Consider the following 20,510-nt stretch of genomic DNA (forward strand, 5'->3'; position numbering starts at 1 on the left):
AAAATATTTATAGTAGTAATAAAAAAAAAGAAAGACAGACAGTAAAATAGTAGAAAATTACAACAACAACAAAAAGATTTTACACATTTACTAAAAATGCAGAAGTATTGCTCATGTGTTGTACGTTCATGAACATGATCATGAACATTATTGTACAGTGGTTTATTATTGTACATAGTGAACAGGGTCATTATCGCACATTCCATTCAGTTGTGCGTGTGTATGGATGCATTTAAATGTATCTTGTTTAAGGAAGAACAAAATATTGATTAACATGCATTTTTGTGGCTCCCTGACCGACAGTTAAATGAAAGCTAGCTGCACGGGTTAAAGTGACTCAGGAACCTAAATGTAACCTAATTACATTTTTTAAAATGTTCCTCAGTGTGATGTGGAAAATCTGCAAAAGCTGTTAGTGAAGTGTCTTAAATTAAACCGTAGAACAAAGCTCTGCAAGCAAAGCTCTTTGTGGACATTCGAACTCTTACTCTTTTTGGCTTGCATTTCTAACTGGTGCATGCACAAGGGTCTTTATAAAACAGAGATAAGATATGTCTAAAATAAGGTAACAGGTCATACCATGTTCTAATGGGTGTTCAACGCAGCAAGCATAAGTAATCCCTGGTTGGGAATTGGACAAGCGCCAACACAGTACAATCTGGTATTAATCAGAAGCACACAGAACATAGTCTGTTGCTATGTGATTTCCATTTAAGGCAGTGCAGTGGGATTATTAGCACAGCGCGACATCTTCGTCAGTTTCAAATCGTTTTCTCCTTTCAGAAAATACCATATACAACCAATAAATAATAGATAAATTACATAATTAGACATGTGGGATGAAATTTTATATGAGCTGCAATCCTGTATTCATGTGCCCATCACAATTTAAAGCATATTGTCTATCTATGGACATGGCTCTAGCATTAGTCAGAAATGAATGGTGTCATGGGTTATTTCCTATGTGTAATTATCAATATTATTAAGCAAATTTTAATACATAAACACAACCTAAAACACCACAATAGATTAAACTACCAGTTATCATACTATTTATGAGATATCTGAAAGTTCCTGATAGCTCTTAGCACTAAAGATTTGATTACCACTGCCCTGCTCATTCATTCTATATAGCTGACTCCTTCGAATTTTCACCCTCCCATGGGGCTGTCTGTCAAATGTGACCAAACTGTTGTTCTTTTAGTTAGAGGGCAGCAAAGAGGTAACATGTCTGATAAGAAAGCAGAGGTAGGATAAGGAAATGGAGAGGTTAGCTAGCCGGCAGCTAAACATAGCCTATATGTTGGTGTGAAAATGGCAGTTCCATAAAGCTTGGTTTATTTTATACTGAAGATTTTAACATGGTTTACGAATTTTTGCCCCATAGAGTAAAAACCAAATTTTGGCATGCAGTGGTGATTTGCAATGATTGCTGTCTTCTTCTGCTTTTGTTATGTTGTGAACCCTGTTTATTAAGCCCTATTGTATGACCGTAGTGTCCCTAGATTAGGAAAGCATAGTTTCCTTAATATTTTAAATGCAAAGTAGAACCATAAGCATTTTGTGCAGTCCTGAAGATCACAGTCCTCGGGCTAACTGTCCCTTCTACTATGTTTTGGTATTTGTTTTTCATTGATTGGTCCATGGCCTTTAAAGATGCTTCAGTTGTGACAATGTGCAGGTTTTCTCTGTCACATATTAAAAAGGGGAGCTAGGGCTTCACCCGTCTGTCAGGAGAATCTGAAAGACTGCTGGTAAGAGAATGAGACTTTTTTTTACAAAGATAAAGTGATTTTATTTAAAAGCCCATTGAAAACAGTTGTTTTCTGGATCCTTTGAAGTTAGTTCAATATTTATATAAATGTGTTCTTGCTTTATGGTGGAATGATATCGTTTTGTAAATTTCTTACCAAAGTATTTTTGTATACTGGTCAATATAGCCCATTCGATGGATTTGCATCCACTGTTACATTACATTTAAATCTAAATATGATAGTAAATGATCTATGAATTTGTTTATGTCTGTCTTAGCAGGTGACTTTTGCCAGGTGACGTCATTGTCTCCTCAAAACAACATGAGGTCAGTGTGGAAATAGAGTAGCATAAATCATTAAATAATTACTTAAATAATATTTTTCTCACTTAGATCACCTCATGGGCCATGGACTGTGAAAGTTTCCTTCTATGTCACACTTTCAACAACAAGACTTCATCTGTTTCAGGGAAGTGACATAAACACACATTGTACACTGGAACATATACAGGTAGGTGGGTTACCTTGGGCATTGGCCTGAAAACTTGACCAAAGTAGATCTACATCATGTTGAACATTCCTTTGACCTTCCGCTGGGCTGCATGTCCGCCAAGAATGACAAGCTCATAGTCTTGATATCCTGGAAGGGAACGGGTAGCCATGAAATGAAATGTATGAAGACCAAAAGGTGCATGCTGATCATGCCTACACCACATTAAGAGTGGATTTAACAGGCTGGGAGGCAGTGAGGTGTGTTGTGAGGACACATCACAGAGAGATGCTCTCAGATCCATGGGTTTCTCTCTCGTGTGGCCACAGACGTGGAGCCTAGTCTGGCTTTCATCAGACTGTTTGTCCAAGAACCAGGTCTCAGGGTACAGACTAGAAAGCTGTCACTAACCAGTGGAGGTTCTGATGTGGTGCACAGGGGATGGTTGTGACCAAAGTGGTGTGTCTGTTGAGTCTAAAAATTACATTACTAATGCTCGTAAGCAATTAAGTCACCCTGATTTGCGCCTTGAATTTTTGTTTTTAAAAAATGATTTGAGAAAAAACAGATCAGTCCTGCTCTAAAGTTTAACCTTTACGGTTAATGTTTTATGTCATTTGTAACCTTTTTTCCACAGAATTCAAATGACTGTGATGATTTTTTTGGGATCTTATATATCAGAAAGTCATGGGTACTCACATTGCATCATTTTGGTGAGTCGAATATAAACATATCTACTTTCTGCTTTTTAAATTTCATTGGTTATGATGTCATCTTTTGTGACTTACTATCTGACCTTGCCTTGAAACACTATATCATAGGTCTGCCTTAGATATACATAACCTTCATGGCACCTGGCCTCACTGTTATCATAAAGGAATCAGTGGTCCTTGCCAGCTGTTAAACAAGACATGGCCTCTGATAGATTTTGGTATACCCCACATCCTTAATGCAAGTAATACAGTCCAACAAGTAATATGTCACATGACTGTGTTGTGTGGTATAAATTAGTCAGTTTTTAACTGACCTTAATGTTTTTAAATGTTGTGTGATAGTTTTAGGTGGCCACTTCTACCATGTCTCAAATGGCTGTATTCCTGGGCTTTTCACAATCATTTCATTGTGTTTACCACAACCAGGCTTCTAAAGTTAAAACTGCTTTGCAGAATGCATCACTTTTTTGAACGTGGTCATGAATTGACTACAACATCTTAAAATCATGAAGGGTACCAGTGTTGACAGCAATGACCAAGTAAGTATTTCTCTAGAGGGCATTTGACTGCTGAGTGGAACAATTCACCTGGTTGCATGAATCCAGGTTCATTTTGCATGCTAGTGAAAGAGTCAGAATTTGCTCAAGCAACATAAATCCATGTAGCTGTCATGGAGGTTTTATGTATGTTTTTCAGAACACATGATTGCTCCCATACCCACTGACCCATTGGAATGGCATGAACAAGTCCACCTCTTCAGGTCTTCAGTTCTGCACTCAGCTGGGCACTTGTGGTGCATGCCCAAACGAAGGGTGAATGCTGTTTTGAAGGCCAAAAGACGCATAACATATTACTTAATAAATCGACAACTCAGTGTTTGTTGAACTGAGGCTAGTGACATACTTTCATTGCTCTAATTGCATTGAGTAGTGGTATGGCAGATTTATTTTTTCACACCTGGAGCCAAAACATGGTGGAGTTGTAGGGGCTCTTACACTGCTATTTTTGGATACCATAATTCATTTCCAGTAAAGTACTCCTTTACACTTGGTCATAACATCACACTAATATCTCTGAATTGTTACAGATGCTCAGGGTCCATTTAACCTTCATAGGATAAAAAAGTCTACAAAGAATGTGTATGTGAAGATATTTGGCACATTCTCTGTCTATAAACCATATTTTCCATCAACATTCAATAAAGTGAATGTTTTCCCTTGAAATACTTCCTCTCTGGAGACCCTTGTCCTCTTTTCTGTCTGACAGGTGAGCCCTTTTATATATGTAGTTCAACACTGGTTCACTGATAACACAGAACTCAGAGTGAGGACATTCAAGCAATGAATTATGGACACATGCAACAAAGGAGTCATTGTTTTCCACTGGCAAGGAATTATTAGATTTTAGAGTTTGCCAGATGGGGCTTAAGTCTAGAATGCCTGTGGTGAAGCTGGGGGGGGGGTCTTATTTTTTTCTAAAATGTCACATTTTAACGTGATTTTAAAATCATGTTGTTACAAAATAGATAAGCCTTTGTGTCATGTCCTGTTCAAAACCAAATCTATCTGTATGATGTTAATCAATGTAGTTGTACGTTATTGGTTACTTAACATGGAAATGTACCTTTCTGTCTTACATTTTGCTAACTCTACCTGCATGTTACATTAAATGTCCATTGGTTTTATTTGATTACCAGCTACACTCACAGTGGCTTGGCACTTTAAAATTTATGTGTGGTGTGCAGGTGTGACTATGTTCTATATTTAAGGCCGTTTCCCTGGTTGTCCAGTGTTGTTCATTTACAGTAGCTCCTGTGTTTCAGTCATAGCACTGTGTCATATATGGCAGATGTGAGCATTACCACAGCCAGAGAAAGCCAGCATTTGAAAGGGTTTCACACCAGCAACGCTGACAAATCAAGTGTTATGTCACAAGTAAAACAACAGTCCTGTTCAAATACCATGAACGTTTTCATCTTAGACCAGTGAAGTAATCCTAATGGCCTGGTCCAGACTGTAGATAACACAGCTGAGGCTAACCCATATCTTGAAGTATGATGGAAAGGCAACTTAAATGCTGGATCAGTTTACTGGGTAAAGGCATGTATTTTATGAGACATATTGAGTAATCGTTGCTGTCACAACAATTATTACTATCAAAGTTTGTATTTAAGTTTGTGGGGATCTGTAATGAATCAAATGCTATCAAATTGTCTCAAAGTCTTTGTTACATGTTTTGGAACAGAGGTTAAACTGGATAAGTGTGCAGTACACTGAGACATTGAGACCAAATATACATCTTATTATCTACATCTTAGCCAAATATTCTTGCAAATTAATATTAAAAATGCATACAGCTACATACACAGAGTGCTCTTCTTCCATACAGTATTCTTACATTAAACTGCTGAATATTTCCTGCTCTTTGTTTGTGATTATCATTACTGAAGCACATCAACATTCAGGCTACAACTGAATTCATCCCTATTTGCAAAGTTATTAAAGTGACTATGGAACTCATTGTTGTTTTTCATCTTAAAATTTGGGTTTTGAACAAAACAGGTCTAACCCAACAGTATTATGTCCTTACTTTGGAAATTCTTTCAATGCAGTGCTAAATGTGATCTTCGTGTGAAGTACAGAATAACACACTGTTTAATGAACTGCTGATCAAAAGGATAGCATTGCTGAACAGCATTCAAAACAACACCCCCTCATCCTGTCAATTTATGACAATGCACATGAACAACATGTGCAGTGACATAAAACTAATAAAAAGTGTTGCTAGTCAACAATGCAGCACTAAGATCTTGGCTGCCCAGCAAGCTCAATTATTATTATTCCCCGTCACCCCCCACATCTCTGCTAAGTGAGGAGGTAGAGTGCAGGTATGTTCCCCAAAGAGAATGTACAGTCATTAGCCAGAACCTTGACTGAGAACACCAAGCATTTGTTTTTTCACTCTCTCTGCTCTATGTTTTTGACTGATTAAATTCCCCAGGCATTGTTTGCTCAGTGGTGAAGTCTGTGAGCATTGATGCTGTGGATATACAGTGTGCTCATGACTCAGGCATGAAATAGGCCTATATTTAACACACACTTCATGTTTGATACCATGGTTGATATGTATGATTTATGCCATGGTATGAAAGGCTTACTTATGTTTTGCTTGACTTTTTTTTGAAGGTGCTAGACTGTCAGTGCTAATGGTGATGTAAGACAGGTGTTTATGTCATGACGTTAATGTGTAGAGCCAAGACATAGGTCAAATAAGCGGTAGAGTGCATAAAAAGTAAGTGGTTGTAAAGCATTAAAGCTGGAATCATGAACATATAGAAGCACTCTTGTGCAGTATGTTAACAAGGACTGCCATGCTTTGACTAGTCAGTACTTTGACATTGTCATATTTTATCAATATTTTAACACAGTATTTGTTTTTCAAATAACTTAACATGGATTAAATTAGTCTTTAGGGTTTGGAAACATAAAAAAAACCTTTCAGGGTGCTAACCAAAATTATTTGAACCATTCTCCTTTTGAATAAATGTTAAATAAAATAAAATAGACAAAACTGTTATGATTATTTTTAGTTATCCAAAACTTCATTGTGCACATTTGAGGTCATCTAGTGACTAGTGCCAAAAAATGCAATTATTTCTCACTTTTCATCATGTCCTCTTTTTTATGATTAGAATCACTACTGGCTCACCTCTGAACATGCATGACCTTTTCCTAGGGGATAACCTCTCAACAGAGATGACCTTTTCCTACTGGTGCCACTGGTTCCTGGAAGAGCGTGGCGTGATCTCACCGGCATTCTGCTGACTCCCCTTTCCATCCCTGCCCTGCTGCCTACTCCTCGTGAAGCATCAGCCTGACATTATTCTTTTATATTTGTCATCTTCAAGGGTGTGTATTGCAAAACATTTATGTCCTCTGAGGTGCAGAAACCTTTCTCTCATTGAATCACTTTAGAAAGTTGGCCTGACCTTTGTTCTCATTCTCATTTTGTGTTGGGAACTTCATCCATCAGTGCACGTGGGTGGCTGGTTTCAAAGTGGCCCTGTACTAATTGTTTCCCAAATTAGTTTTAAGCTAATTTTTTGGGCCACAGTAATTGCAAATTATGTCTTCAACCGTGTATTTGTTCACCTGTCACTGTAGACCTCAAATTCCTTGGAAAGTGTCAAAGCAAATAGAGGGATCTGCTAAAACCCCTCTAATAATATAAGAACCAATGATCCAGGACACTAATGCGACCACTAACAAATTGTGCAATCCCATTACAAAGATCTTTTTTATCATACTAAATAGATCATGCTTGCTTTTATGCACTGCTAGCTCCAGTACTATTTTTGACTGAAGCATTTATAAAAAACTAGCCATTTAAAGATTGTTCCTGGACTGTCCATATTCACTGAGATGTCTAACTGAACAAACCTACCAAAAAATTGAACGAGAGACATAGCGACTAATGATTTGGTCTAAGAGGTGGAGAAAATCTTCATATTTCAAACAATTAATAAATGTCTGGAAGAATGGACAGAAATGATTATTTTTTATTTCCAAAAAATGGTTTCCCTTGACAAATTAATAGAAGGTAAAAAGATAATACTGCACTGATGATGTAAGTGAAATTGTCTCCCATCCTTCAATGATACCCCTCTAATCAGTCCAACTTGAGGATCTAGAGCAGATGTTTCCTTTTCCCAGATTTTTTCACTTTCTCAAGCCTGCTTTTATGATATTTAATTAACTTACCTCTAGTTCCATACTGTACTTGCTTAGGATATTGTTATAGTTATATTATTGTTTTGACCCCCAGCATGTTCAGACTAATGAGTTATGAGAAGAGGGCTTATGATAGGTGGCATCATATGACATAACTCATCTGATGTAAGACTCCTTCATCTTGGTTTTAAGGCTGTCCCACAGCTGCTTTTGCTGTGTTTATCATAAAGATTGTAGTCTTCACGATGCGGCAGCAAAGCCGAAAACTTGGCTTTGTGACCTCTCTTAATGAGCACACTCCAATGTGAACTTTATTGCACCAGACTCTGGAAGTCCCAAACTGAGGCATTTTCAAATTGCATTTTGATAATTTTTGAATTCCAGATTACCCATTGCTAATAAATTCACAGAACATCACTCACCTCACATGAGGAACTATGTGAGGAGAACAGTATTCTGTAACACCTTGCTCTAAACTGACATTTGTTTTTACTGTGAGGTCTAAAATGTTTACCTCATAAAACTCACAACATGCTGCTGGTGCAGACCAAATAAATCAAATCATGCCTAATCCAGCTGTCATTTTTTATACTCTTTGGGGTTAATTTGCCCCCCAGAACACACGTGTAGTCTGTTCGGATTTTAATTCGGAACTATAGAAAATCTACACAATCTGTTTCAACTCCTCTACTGCTTTCCATGGAATGGGACCTAATTGGTCCAATCAGCACAATCATGCAGCAATATAATTATGTTTGACTTATAGCATTAAAATTTCCAGTGTCACCCTGATGATTATTGGTCACTAATAAATTCCATTTATCTAACAAATTATGTGTTTTGCATTTATGCACCTGATGAAAGCAATTTGAATTTGGCCAGTGCTACCCTGGTAATGAAGTGGATCCAGGTGAAACAATGCAAAGCAGAAGATAACGGATGTTAGGGCTGATTCCAATAGATTGCATTGCCTTTGGTAAGCAAGCAGTCTGTTTATCAGTGTTTGTAATAGTTAGCTAATTCACTTGTATATCACCTATTTCCACAGGATGCCCCAACACTAGCTCATCCATGTGGGCTGACTTTCACAGACACATTTTCACAAATTGATCATATACACCATCTAATTTAAAGAGGTCCTAAGACCCAATATCGATATCCCTTTTAAATCCAAATCACTACCTTAGCCTTGTTGAATGGTCCAAGAGTCTCTGGGAGTTGAAACAGGCAGGCAGGGCCTTATATAGGCAGCAGACATTAGGTAAACGCAAGGTAGACGTTAGGTAAACTAAAAATTGGCACTTTTCAGTCAGCAGTTTTATGCATAACTGTGATATGCCTCTCTGAGCTGGCAAACAGAGAACAGTGCTGGACACACAACAGCAGAGTTTGTAAGTGTGTGTGTTTAAGAGTGAGGGAATCTGGGGGGGCACAAGGGTTTGACAGTGTCCAGGAATGAGAGCTGGAATATAGATATATGACATGCAATGATATCGGAGTACACAGATCGCAACAGCCCTCGCTGAGTATTTATAACCTTTTTTTTGCAGACATTTAGGTAGGAGGATCAGAGGATACAATTAAATTCTTAAACATACATCAAATGAATAATAAATATAATTGTTACCATCTTCCAGATGGTAAACATGTGCTCTGACCACCAGACCAAAGAGCCAGCAGACAGAACACGCACTTGACTTCCTGAGTGACAGTTTCCTCACACTGCTATCTCATTCAGAGTGCACACTCCTGCACTTCACACATTCCATGTGTACCTCACACATCATCCAGGGTCATACCCCAGCCCCTCACCAGGGGATCACTCTGGGCTTCACACCATCCCCTCACAGTAGGGGAGGTTCCTTTAACCATAGGCACACTCCTGATGACTTCACAATACCATCTGATACCATTTGTTTCAAAGGCTGAGGGCAACAACTACAACCAGTCTAAAACCCAGATCTTCCAGGTGGTAAACATGTGCTCTGACCATCAGACCAAAGAACCAGCTTTCTGTCTCCATCTCAATAATATGCTATACTCTAATAACAATTGTATCTACACAGAGGTCCAGTTCCTCAACATTTCCAAAACTTTTTTCTCAGACTTACTCAGAACACACTGGCTGCAGCTTATCTGCCTGGGAGAGAAATGTATATCTCTGCTGTGCAGCTCCTTTTACATGCTGTTTTTATTCCCTGGTTATTTCATCACATAACTATGCTACTCCATCAAACTGTACATGTAAAAATGTTTTCAGCCATGTTTCTAGCAAGGCAATAAAAAAGTCCAATTACGGTATTTCAGGGTTAAGGGATTACAGTGTTGTTCAACCCAAAGCTTTATTAAAAGACCTTAGACAATGGCTGAAGCGGTCCAGTAAATGGCCGATGAATAACTGTCTTAACCTAACAGTTATCACCAAGACAAGAGTCTATTGGAAGCTTATTTTAAAAACATCTGGTTTTGGATATGAGTGTATGATCATTTGTGATGGTGAAATCTTTTTTAATTGGCTCTATAGCCAATAGGCTATTTGCCAATAGGCTATTTGCTATGTGCAAATTTTCTAACACAGAAACCAACAAACAAAAAAATAGTCAATGTGTTGATTGTGCAGATTCAAAATATAAAAGCAGTTTTGTTTAAGGTGCAATTGCACAAGCTGCTAAGATTCTCGACCCCCCCCCCCCCCCCAAAAAAAAGAGAAATTCAGATTCTGCTTAAAGCACATTGTTGTCTGATGAGCACAGTAATAGTGCAAATAAGGTATGCTGATGTTTTCCATCTGTCTGAAGGGCTGACAAGAGATGGCTTGTTTGAGCACAAAGTAAGAACTATGTGATTTAAAAATAAATAAATAAATTGTTTTTTACACTGTTATGGTACTAGTTTCTGTTTATTCCTGAAGTATATTAGGCTTAGGATGCATACATATAAAACATGCATAATATAAAGTTTCCCAATGACTTATCTTTTGTGTAATCAGGTGTTTATGTGAGAAATACTCAGACAGCCACACACTCACACACATATTTAAGGTATACATGTTCTTACATTCAAGTTCAGAATATGACTATCAGTGAGGTGATGACCTAATCTTTATTCTTGCCAAAACCTAAAACTTGTACTCTTGTGCAGACGTTTTGGCAAAGGGCTTGCAGCCCAAACAAGGAGAGCTAGACAATCAAAATCTAAAACCTAACTAAAGGAGGGAAGAATGCGGTTCCTTTCCAGGAAACCCCCTTGGAGTCTTTGCAAAGCTGGCAGTGATACCAGAGTGAAAACCTCAATTTGAAAAATACATTGAATGGAACTGATTTTAATCCCTGTACATTGCAGTACACTTACAATAGAACAACTGCTAAAGAATCAGCCTTCATTTATGAAATTTCCAAGACTTCTTTTGTATGTATTAGGCCCCTGACTAAAAGTACAAATTTATTAAGGACACCTGACACAAAATACCTCATATAACAATCTTGTAAGCAAAAAGTGTTTGTGTTGTTTTATCCAGGTTTACCTCAAATCTGTGTGCTCAACATCAGTAATCTATTAGACTGAAAGTTACACTCACTATTTATCTATTACTGATATGACTTCATGTGTTTCTCAGACACTTTGGAAACAAGTGAGATTACTGGAATCCTGCCAAAGTCACTTGGGTTGATAAAAGATGAGTTACCAATATTGTGTAGCTATCAGTATACCTTGTATGTGGCTGTATTACAAGTAAAAAAAAGCAAATGTAAACTAGCCTTATCTAAACTGTTTTGGTTTTTTTTCTAAAGCAACAGAGAGAAGAGAAATGGAATGCTCTTGGAAACAAGTGAGAATATCTGGCAGACAGGGCACTTTCTTTTGGTGGGGTAAAATGCTGCCTTCTTCATTTTTCTTTCTCTTTCTCTCACACCCTCTCTCTCTTTCCCCCTCTTTCTTTTCCTCTGTCTTCATCTCTCTCTCTCTCTCTCTCTCTCTCTCTCTCTCTCTCTCTCTCTCTCTCTCTCTCTCTCTCTCTCCCCAGGACAAGCTGTTTTGGGCACCTAGAAGGCGGGGTAAGGAAAAAAGTGTAAAAACACAGACTTAGGTCTTGTAATTACTTAGTGGTCCATGTCCTTATGTTTGTCCAAACCACCCCCTATGTCCCACATCTCCCTCCCCCGATTTCCCTCCTTTTTCAAGACATGGGTGTGTACAGTGATGAGCTGTTTGGGGATAAAACCCCCAGGTTTGTAGTGGAATGGGCTATTATAGAGCAGGATGGCAAGGGGGATGGCTGTGCTGCTCTTATTTGGATTTGTCCTTTTGGTTCTGTGTAGACCCTCACTTCAAGGAGGTAAGACATGTCCTGCTCCACAGTGGCAGTGTCATCACTCACAGTGTACTGGCAATGACTACTCCAATAAAAGGCTTTTGGTAGTTTACATTATAAAAATTGCATCTACAGTAATATCAGGCTGTGCATGTTTTTTTTACTCCTTAATTTAATCTCAGATGTCAGACATAAGTGCTTGAGGTAAGATAATACTTTTGGTGGCAAAATGTTATTGCAATATAATTTAATTAGTGGACTTTTCTGCAGAGGAATATGGTTTTTTAATAAGCCTAGATAATTAAAGAAATTAAAAAGTAAGATGTTTCCCTCCACAACTATATAAATACTATATATATATATAATATTTAGTGGTGAATGTATTTTTCTTCCATTTGGTCAGTCTCTGTAATATCGTAAAATTAGGACTAACCGTTAATTAGTTTTTCTGTTGGGTATTTATAGCACAGGGTTTGGACCAAGGTTGTGCTATTACATTTACATTTACATTTACAGTTACAGCATTTAGCAGATGCTTTTATCCAGGGTAATTTACAAAAGTGCTTTGTTGTCTCCATAAAAGTAATCCTTATGCTAGTGCATTAAACACGAGTCTAAAGATGAACTTAGACCAAGCTAGTAAAATACACAGGAGATATTTTTCAGTTCATATATGTGATTTAGTATGATTAATGATTAACCAAGTGCCACTGAAGTGCCAGTGGATTATTTAAATGTCTTTTGAAGAGGTGAGTGTTCAGTCTGCAAAGACCCACGGGACTCTGCTGTATAGAGAAGTTCATTCCACCACATGGGTACAAGTACAAAAAAGACAATGGGGATGCTGGTTCAAGACATTCAAGATGAGCTGTACTTGAGACACAAAGAATGTGAGATTCAGTGCGGGTGAGACTATTTATTTCATGTAGGAAGGGGAAGGTCCATTTTTGGCTTAGTAGGAAAGCATCAGGGCTTTTAAATCTGATGCAGGAAACTACATGAAACTAGTGCAGGGAGCATATGGAACATGGAAGCAGTGGAGTGATGTGCAATAAAATCATTAATATCAAATCCATTTGTGATGACATCTATTTATTTACCAGTTTTTTAATGTTGTTGTCTAATTAATGCACTTCTATCAACTATTATAAATGTTCCTAACATTCTAAGTGCACAAAACTGATATTGCATCTGTGTTGTTTGCATTCTGTGAGCCTGAATTTTAAGAAATGTAATATTTTCTGTGTGCTGCATTCATCTAAATAGGTTTTTTTAAAATTATGTATGTTTTATTGATGATTTGTAGCTCATTTATTTATGCATGGAGTTGTGGAGCATTCACAGTAATTAGCCAATTAATATTTCTCATTTGTGATATATCACACATTAAAGTTTACAAAGAGAAAACCAAAACAAAACATTGTTTATACATATGATGAGATATCCAGCTAATCTACATATATTAAGGAAGAACTCTAAGATGAAAGTATCACCATAGTCCAGCATTCCGTGTAGAGTTTAGCCTTCTGAAAACCCTGCATGAGTGCAGTAGCTGTTAGATATAGCCAGGAATTGAACTTTGTAGAAAGAGGAACAGGATTTGGTGGACACTTCTTTACTCAGTGTCTAGTGACAACCTATGTGATAAGTCTCATGGGCTCATATACTGTAACTGGGAAGACTTGCCTTTCCCAAGGCTGTTGAGATTGTGGTAAATAAGCAAGGTAACCTATAATGTAGGTTACTCTTTTACTGGATGATCTGTATTAAAAATGACCTTTTGTATTAATAAGCTATTTAAATCTGTATGTTGGTATTACCTATAAGATTTACATGTGGAAGTTCTGGTGTATTATACAAAGCTGGCCATTTATGTACATTTATACATTGTGTTAGACTCATTTACATTTATCTGACACTTTTATCCAAAGCGACTTACAGTTATGACTGAGTACAGCTTGAGCAATTGAGGGTTAAGGGCCATGCTCAGGGGCCCAACAGTGGCAGTGGTGGGGCTTGAACCAGAAACCTTTCAATTACAAGTCAAGTACTTGATCCCAAAATTTTACCAAGCAATTCTGTCCCTATGAATGGCTGTTGTCTTCATATTAAAGGAGTCTTCATACCAGCTGCAGGAGGAGGAGCTGGAGCTGGACTAGGTGCCGGTATTGCACCTGCAGCTGGACAAGGTGCTGGAGTTGGTCCAGCTGGAGTTGGTCTTGGTGCTGGAATTGTTCCTGGAACAGGACTTGGTTTAGGAGGGATTGGTCCTGGACTAGGAACGAGGCCAGGAGTTGGCACTGGACCTGGTGCAGGTTGATATCTCATATAAAAGAAATAGATGATGTTGCATTTATTGTCTTGAATCCTCAGCATAATTCTATTTCTTATTTTCTTAAATTAACTGATTTAAGGATGTTTGGAACAATGAATTTTAATTGTTATCCATGTTCATTGTGCCTCAAGGTTAAAATTATTCTGTGTTCTAGGTCCTGGTGGAGTGTGGACTGGACTTGGTACTGCAGGCAGTGGGCCAGGAGTTGCAACTGGAGCATATGACCCTGGTTTTGGTACAGGAGGATTTGGTCCTGGTGGTTATGGTGTAGGCCTTGGAGCAGGTAGACCATTAACTGGAGGTCTTGGGACTGGTGGTCTAGGTGTTGGTACTGGAGGGTTCAGAGAAGGTTGGTGGAAATTCATATACTATCATATATTTTTAAAAACTTATTTTAGTAAACATCTTTTAAATTTTTGATGTGTGTTTGATAGAAGCTTGTCAACATTACATTTTTTCTGGAACTCATTTTATCCATTTCTACAGGCTCTTATGTAAAACCCCCCAAATCAGGTTTGTAACAAATACAAATTTTTTTCTCTTGTTTATCAACTTATCATGATAATATTAAGGTTCAGAGATGATGTTGGCTTAATCAGCAACTACCTGTACTACATTGTCACTCAATTAACACTTAACATTATATTGCAGGATATGGTGGGTTTGGACCTAGTGGTGTGGGTACAAGCCCTGGATCTGCAGGAGTTGGTCCAGGGGGTACTGCACTTGGACCAGGAAGTATTACTCCTCAGGGCATTGGTCCAGGAGGTGTTAGTCCAGGAGGCATTGGTATTGGAGGAACAGGTGCTGGAGGCATTGGTCCTGGAGGAATTGGACCTGGAGGCATTGGTCCCATTAGACTTGGACCTGGAGGCATAGCTATTGATCCCAGTACTGGAGGTCTCGGAGCAGGTAAGACTGCTTTATAAGACTTATGATTACAATTAAACAGCCAATGAAATCTGCATGCTCTGCTTGATCCACTACCTTCAATATTGAGGGTAAATGACATTTTAAGCAGAGAAAGGATATTCTTGATGTCTTGTATGAAACTGGAAGAAGATTAAGGGCTGAATTAATTTCTTTTAATACTAAATCAGAAAAGAAGTAAATCAGACATTATTCCCAATCGTAAATGGAGAGTAAAACCTGTCTTCATCTATAGCAGCAACACATCTTTCTTGGACATAGGATTATTTGTTATAGGTGTGTACGATCATAAACATTATCAATAGCTTTTAGAATGAGATTACATAGTGGCAGTAATGTCACATCCATTATTTTCTTTCTATATGTTTATTGTTGCTCATCAAGATTTCATCTTCTAAATCTTTGATTTTTTTTTATCCAGGAGCTGCTGTTAAGCCTCCTAAAACAGGTGAGATATCTAATACAAAACAATTAAATGGATGGCTTCATAGGAAATTGCAATATTGTTAACATGAATTCCATGATTATACTTTAGACATCTATTGTTGTTGTTTTTTTCTTACCAGGATATAGAGGCAGGGGTATGGGCTTAGGTGCTAGTGGATTAGTCCCTAGTGTTGGAGGGCCTGGCACTCTTGGGGCAGGAGGATTGGGTTCTGGTGGACTTGTTCCAGGAGGAGTGAGTCCCAGTGGTCTTGTTCCAGGAGGAATGAGTCCTGGTCTTGGGGCTAGTGGATTTGGAAGAGGTTAGAAATGCTGATTTTCTAGACATCAAAGACAAAATTACATTTTCTGTAAAATAAATCTCATTGTTATTGCAATTTAGTACTTTTAATACTTTATTTCAGTCTGAAATGCATATGCATGCCTATACATATAACTGGAGTGAATGTACAATGTTTGTGAATTGTAAGTCAAAATAAAAGATTGGCTTTATGACATGTGTAAATATCTGAACAATCATGGCTATAATGCATATTTCCTGTCCTAAAATATATTTATTTGAATTTTCAAAAGCTTAAATGATCAATATTTATTGAATTCCAATTACAAGTTACAAAGTAGCAATACATTCTAAGGAGTACAGGTATGAATGAGATTGCTCAATTGATGATGGGAAACAACTTTAATGTTTGGTCTGAAAGATAGTGGACATATTTTAATAAACAGCTGACCAAATTGGTCACAGCTGAAGTCATGATAATTTAAATTGAAACAGTCTAGCATGGCTTTAAGGTTTTTCAATGTTCACCCTTACAGTTATAGTTTTACTATCAATATTGCATACCTTAATAGCAATTTCATTACTACATACTTGCTGAACTTTTTTAGGTGTTGGTGGAAAACCTCCAAAACCTCCAGGTTGGTAGATGTATTATGTTTTCATTTCAGAGCATAATACATTACTGAAAGAGAGAATAAAAACTTAAATGAAAATTAATAACTTTTGTCTGCATGTGCTTGATTTGCTTCTGTAGGTGGTTATAGTGGCTTAGGTGGTCTTAGCCCAGGTGGAATTGTTCCAGGTGGAGCTGTCCAAGGATTTAGACCAGGAGTTGGCCTAGGAGGTCCTGGTTTAGGAGGGGCTGGTCCAGGAGGAATTGGCCTAGGAGGGGTTAGTCCAGGAGGAGTTGGTCCAGGAGGAATAGGCTTAGGAGGACTTGGTCCAGGAGGAATTGGCCTAGGAGGGGTTGGTCCAGGAGGAGTTGGTCCAGGAGGAATAGGCTTAGGAGGGCTTGGTCCAGGAGGAATTGGCCTAGGAGGGGTTGGTCCAGGAGGAGTTGGTCCAGGAGGAATAGGCTTAGGAGGACTTGGTCCAGGAGGAATTGGCCTAAGAGGGGTTGGTCCAGGAGGGCTTAGTCCAGGAGGAATAGGCTTAGGAGGACTTGGTCCAGGAGGAATTGGCCTGGGAGGGGCTGGTCCAGGAGGTCTTGGTCTAGGCTTTGGCCCCAGAGGAGTGGGAGGAGGTAAGGGATTTTTACATTTTAGACAAAAATAATGAATAGAGATTGTCTAACTGAGCATCCATCCTGGCAAATTTTGCCTAAATAAAGCAATGTGGCAAGCAAATGTGAATTGTAAAATACATGTTTGATTTTATTTGATTTTTGATTTAATTTTATTAGACCATTTCATATTTTACACAAGCAATATCCATATTCACATATCATGAGGTGTCTATTATAAAGCAGAAACAGTCCAGGATAACACAAAAAAGTCCAAAGACTTATTTATATTTTTTTCCATGTTTATCCTTCCACAGGAGCTGGTGCTAAACCCAGAAAATATGGTGAGATTATATTCCCAGAAAAAAAAAAAAACATGATCATTTTGTTCATCACATATGTTGCACTTTGAGTGGTATAGGTAATATAGGTTTTGTTAATCCAATGGTAAGTTGGGTTATGTGGAAATAATCATGATTTCATTATTGCATATCTATTTTTAAGTGAATTATACTTGTTAATTTCAGGTGTTTATGGGGGCAGCCCTGGAGGTGTTTACTCTGGAGTTGGACAGAAACCACCAAAAGCAGGTAGTGATATCAAATTTAGACAAGGGTCGTTGTTTTATTTTTGTTTGATTGATTGGTTAGTTGTTTGGTTTTTGTGCTTGACTGCTTAAACATAAGTGCTTTTATGCTTAATAATAAGTTTACTGTAAAGTGAAGTTGCATGGTGTTCTGTTTGACAGTTGAATGCAGTGGGGTTTGGGTAGTGGGGAATGTTAGTGGTCTGTCAAGAAGGCAAATGTTTCAGTTGCAGTGTATAGCTCATGTGTATTGTAAACAGCAAATAAAACACAATAAAATGAATCCACTTTAGGACCTGGAGGAACAACTCTTGGTGGAGCTGGATTTGTTCCTGGTGGTTCAGGGGTTGGCTCTGGTGGAGTAGGAGTTGTTCCTGGTGGCAAAAGTGTCAGTCCTGGAGCTGCTGGAGTTGGTTATGGTGTCACTGGAGTTGGTGCAGGTGGTTCTGGAATCATGCCTGCTGGAGCTGGAGTCGGCCCAGCTGGAGCTGGAGTCGGCCCAGGTGGAGTTGGAGTTGGTTTAGGTGGTGCTGGAGTCGGCCAAGGTGGAGCTGGAGTCGGTCCGGTTGGAGTTGGAGTCGGACCGGGTGGAGCTGGAGTCGGTCCGGGTGGAGTTGGAGTCGGTCCAGGTGGAGCTGCATTTGTTCCTGCAGGAGGTAGCTTTCAAAAAAAAGGTTTTTGTGCTATTTTCTTGTGAAATAAATGAAGAAATGTGTTTACTGAATTTCTTATTGGCCCTTTAGCACCTGTTCTACCACAGTCTGGATTGCCTGGTACTGGAACAAGCACTGGGCGTAAAATCGGCAAGATCGGAAAGGCACCAGTGCCAGGTAACATAGTTATGTAGATGCTTCATTTAGCATCACAGTTTATAAGTGCACAGATATGCTTGTTGTTTCATTAATGTTTCATTATCTTACTTAATTAGGTATTGGTATCCCTGGGCTGCACCAGGGTGGTATTGTCCCTGGACAAGGTGGGTACATTGTTAAAATTCTTAATGACATTTCACAGATTTAACAATAGTTTACAGATACTTAGATTTTTCTTATGCAGGTTTTGGTGGCCTAGGAGTACTACCAGGTGTAGCTACGGGATCTCAGACAGGTGGTCAAGGTGCACTTGGGGCCAGTGGTGAGTACTACCACCAATGTATATGAAATGCTCTCCAAAAACAGAATAAAATGTGATGTCTTTTCTTTTGAATATTTTTAAACAGGTGGTCAGGGAGGCTTTGTTCGACAGCAGTTACCAGGGGTATTTCGTGGATACCCACTCATTTTACCAAAGTCTGGAGGTAGTAAAATAACAAAAGTAGCAAATATTTAGCATTACGCTGCAGTCTTGATAATACCTGCCTATTAAAATATCCATGTATCTTCTCTGAAGTAAAAATCTGGAGTTGAGCCACAGCTGCTGTTACAATCCAAAGTGTGAAAAAGGCATATCAATTTGGTTGCTTTTCTTTTTTTGTCACAGAAATTATCTGTGGGAATGTTGGCTGGTTTAACATCAGTATCTTAACATTTTGAAACCTTATTTGTCATATGCTGCTGATGCCTCCTTGGAAAAAGAAAGATGCCCTTTTAGAACTGTTTGTGTCACACACAGTAAAATAGACTCAATGTATTGAACTTTATATATCTGGAACTTTATATAAATAAATTTTGTCTGGTTTTCTTTTTTTATTATTATTTCTTTTTACAACTCCAGGATCTGGCTCAGCTAAGTCTCAAGCTAAAATAGCTAAATATGGTAAGTGAAGAACCGAAAGAGTGAGGAAAGAATACATCTCTTATTATGCCTCAGTGGTGTTTCTAGAGTTGTTCATTTTCCCAACAGGAGCTGGTGGAATACCTGGTGTTGGAGGTGCACTTGGTGTAGGCAGTATACCTGGAGTTGCTAGTGTACCCGGAACAGTGGGTGTTCCTGGTGTTGGTGCTGTACCAGGAGCACGTGGTGTTCCTGGTGTTGGTCCTGTACCAGGAGCAGGTGGCATTCCTGGTGTTGGAGCTGTACCTGGAGCAGGTGGTATTCCTAGTGTGGGTGCTGTACCTGGAGCAGGTAGCATTCCAGGTGTTGGTGCTGTACCTGGAGTAGGTGGAATACCTGGAATTGGAAGCATACCTAGTGTTGGAGGTGTACCCGGAGGGAGTGGCTTGTATCCTGGTGCTGGTGGTGTCTATCCTGGAGGTAAATTAAGGGTGTAGTTTGCTACATGTTAGTAGCAGACTGATAAAAGTCTTTACCATTTGAAAAAAAACCAGGATAAACTAAGTCCCTGATGTCAGATGTCCCACTTTTACTCCCACTAGGAGCAGGAGCCAAAGCACTGAAGTATGGTAAGGAAAATAAAATGTTTCAGTATAGTTTCATCTTCTTTCTGCACTCTTCCTCTTGAATGATTCTACCCATACCTCACCTCTTCCAAGCCTGTGTATCAAAAATCTCTTATTCTATCTTTCATGTGATAAATACATATACAGCTCTTAAAATTTCTGCTGTTACAGCAATCTCCAACAATTATCTTATAGTAAATTTAGGCCAATCTGAAGTCATCCTTTCCCAGCAAATTTGGTGAAAAGTGTGGTTTGCACACAGGCACAAGTTTTTCTGTCTGAACATAAGATCAATTAACCCTTCCAATCTCTTTCCCAATTGTTTTTTAAAGTGTCATTAGTGACCTTCTTTCAGATGATAGTGGTGTGCTTAACA

At 38.5% G+C, this 20,510-nt stretch overlaps 1 protein-coding gene and 1 long non-coding RNA gene across 7 annotated transcripts in view; both read left to right on the plus strand.

Moving 5' to 3' along the window:
• Positions 1–2,071: 2,071 nt before the first annotated feature.
• Positions 2,072–4,166, plus strand: LOC145659108 (uncharacterized). The gene is made up of 4 exons (XR_014125119.1): positions 2,072–2,264; positions 2,881–2,956; positions 3,410–3,495; positions 3,653–4,166. It is a non-coding gene; the product is annotated as an uncharacterized LOC145659108 (long non-coding RNA).
• Positions 4,167–11,868: 7,702 nt separating this feature from the next.
• The window catches only part of elnb (elastin b), a 29,668-nt gene continuing 21,026 nt past the window's right edge, over positions 11,869–20,510 (plus strand). For 5 of the 6 annotated variants that reach the window (XR_014124778.1, XM_027018285.3, XM_027018294.3 and 2 more), the window contains exons 1-19: positions 11,869–12,022; positions 14,113–14,313; positions 14,488–14,682; positions 14,820–14,846; positions 14,985–15,245; positions 15,685–15,711; positions 15,830–16,009; positions 16,596–16,625; positions 16,742–17,230; positions 17,527–17,553; positions 17,737–17,799; positions 18,089–18,451; positions 18,539–18,625; positions 18,724–18,771; positions 18,852–18,929; positions 19,015–19,092; positions 19,509–19,550; positions 19,638–19,988; positions 20,111–20,137. Coding sequence is in view for 5 of the 6 variants with exons in the window: in XM_027018285.3 (XP_026874086.2) it covers positions 11,947–12,022; positions 14,113–14,313; positions 14,488–14,682; positions 14,820–14,846; positions 14,985–15,245; positions 15,685–15,711; positions 15,830–16,009; positions 16,596–16,625; positions 16,742–17,230; positions 17,527–17,553; positions 17,737–17,799; positions 18,089–18,451; positions 18,539–18,625; positions 18,724–18,771; positions 18,852–18,929; positions 19,015–19,092; positions 19,509–19,550; positions 19,638–19,988; positions 20,111–20,137 (2,650 nt within the window). In the remaining variant the exon portion in view is untranslated. The remainder of the gene's footprint in view (positions 12,023–14,112; positions 14,314–14,487; positions 14,683–14,819; positions 14,847–14,984; positions 15,246–15,684; positions 15,712–15,829; positions 16,010–16,595; positions 16,626–16,741; positions 17,231–17,526; positions 17,554–17,736; positions 17,800–18,088; positions 18,452–18,538; positions 18,626–18,723; positions 18,772–18,851; positions 18,930–19,014; positions 19,093–19,508; positions 19,551–19,637; positions 19,989–20,110; positions 20,138–20,510) is intronic. The other variant, XM_027018312.3, reaches the window with a different exon arrangement.

This window comes from Electrophorus electricus, chromosome 8, assembly GCF_041902795.1.
Source record: "Electrophorus electricus isolate QZ-2024a chromosome 8, ASM4190279v1, whole genome shotgun sequence".
NCBI lineage: Eukaryota > Metazoa > Chordata > Actinopteri > Gymnotiformes > Gymnotidae > Electrophorus > Electrophorus electricus.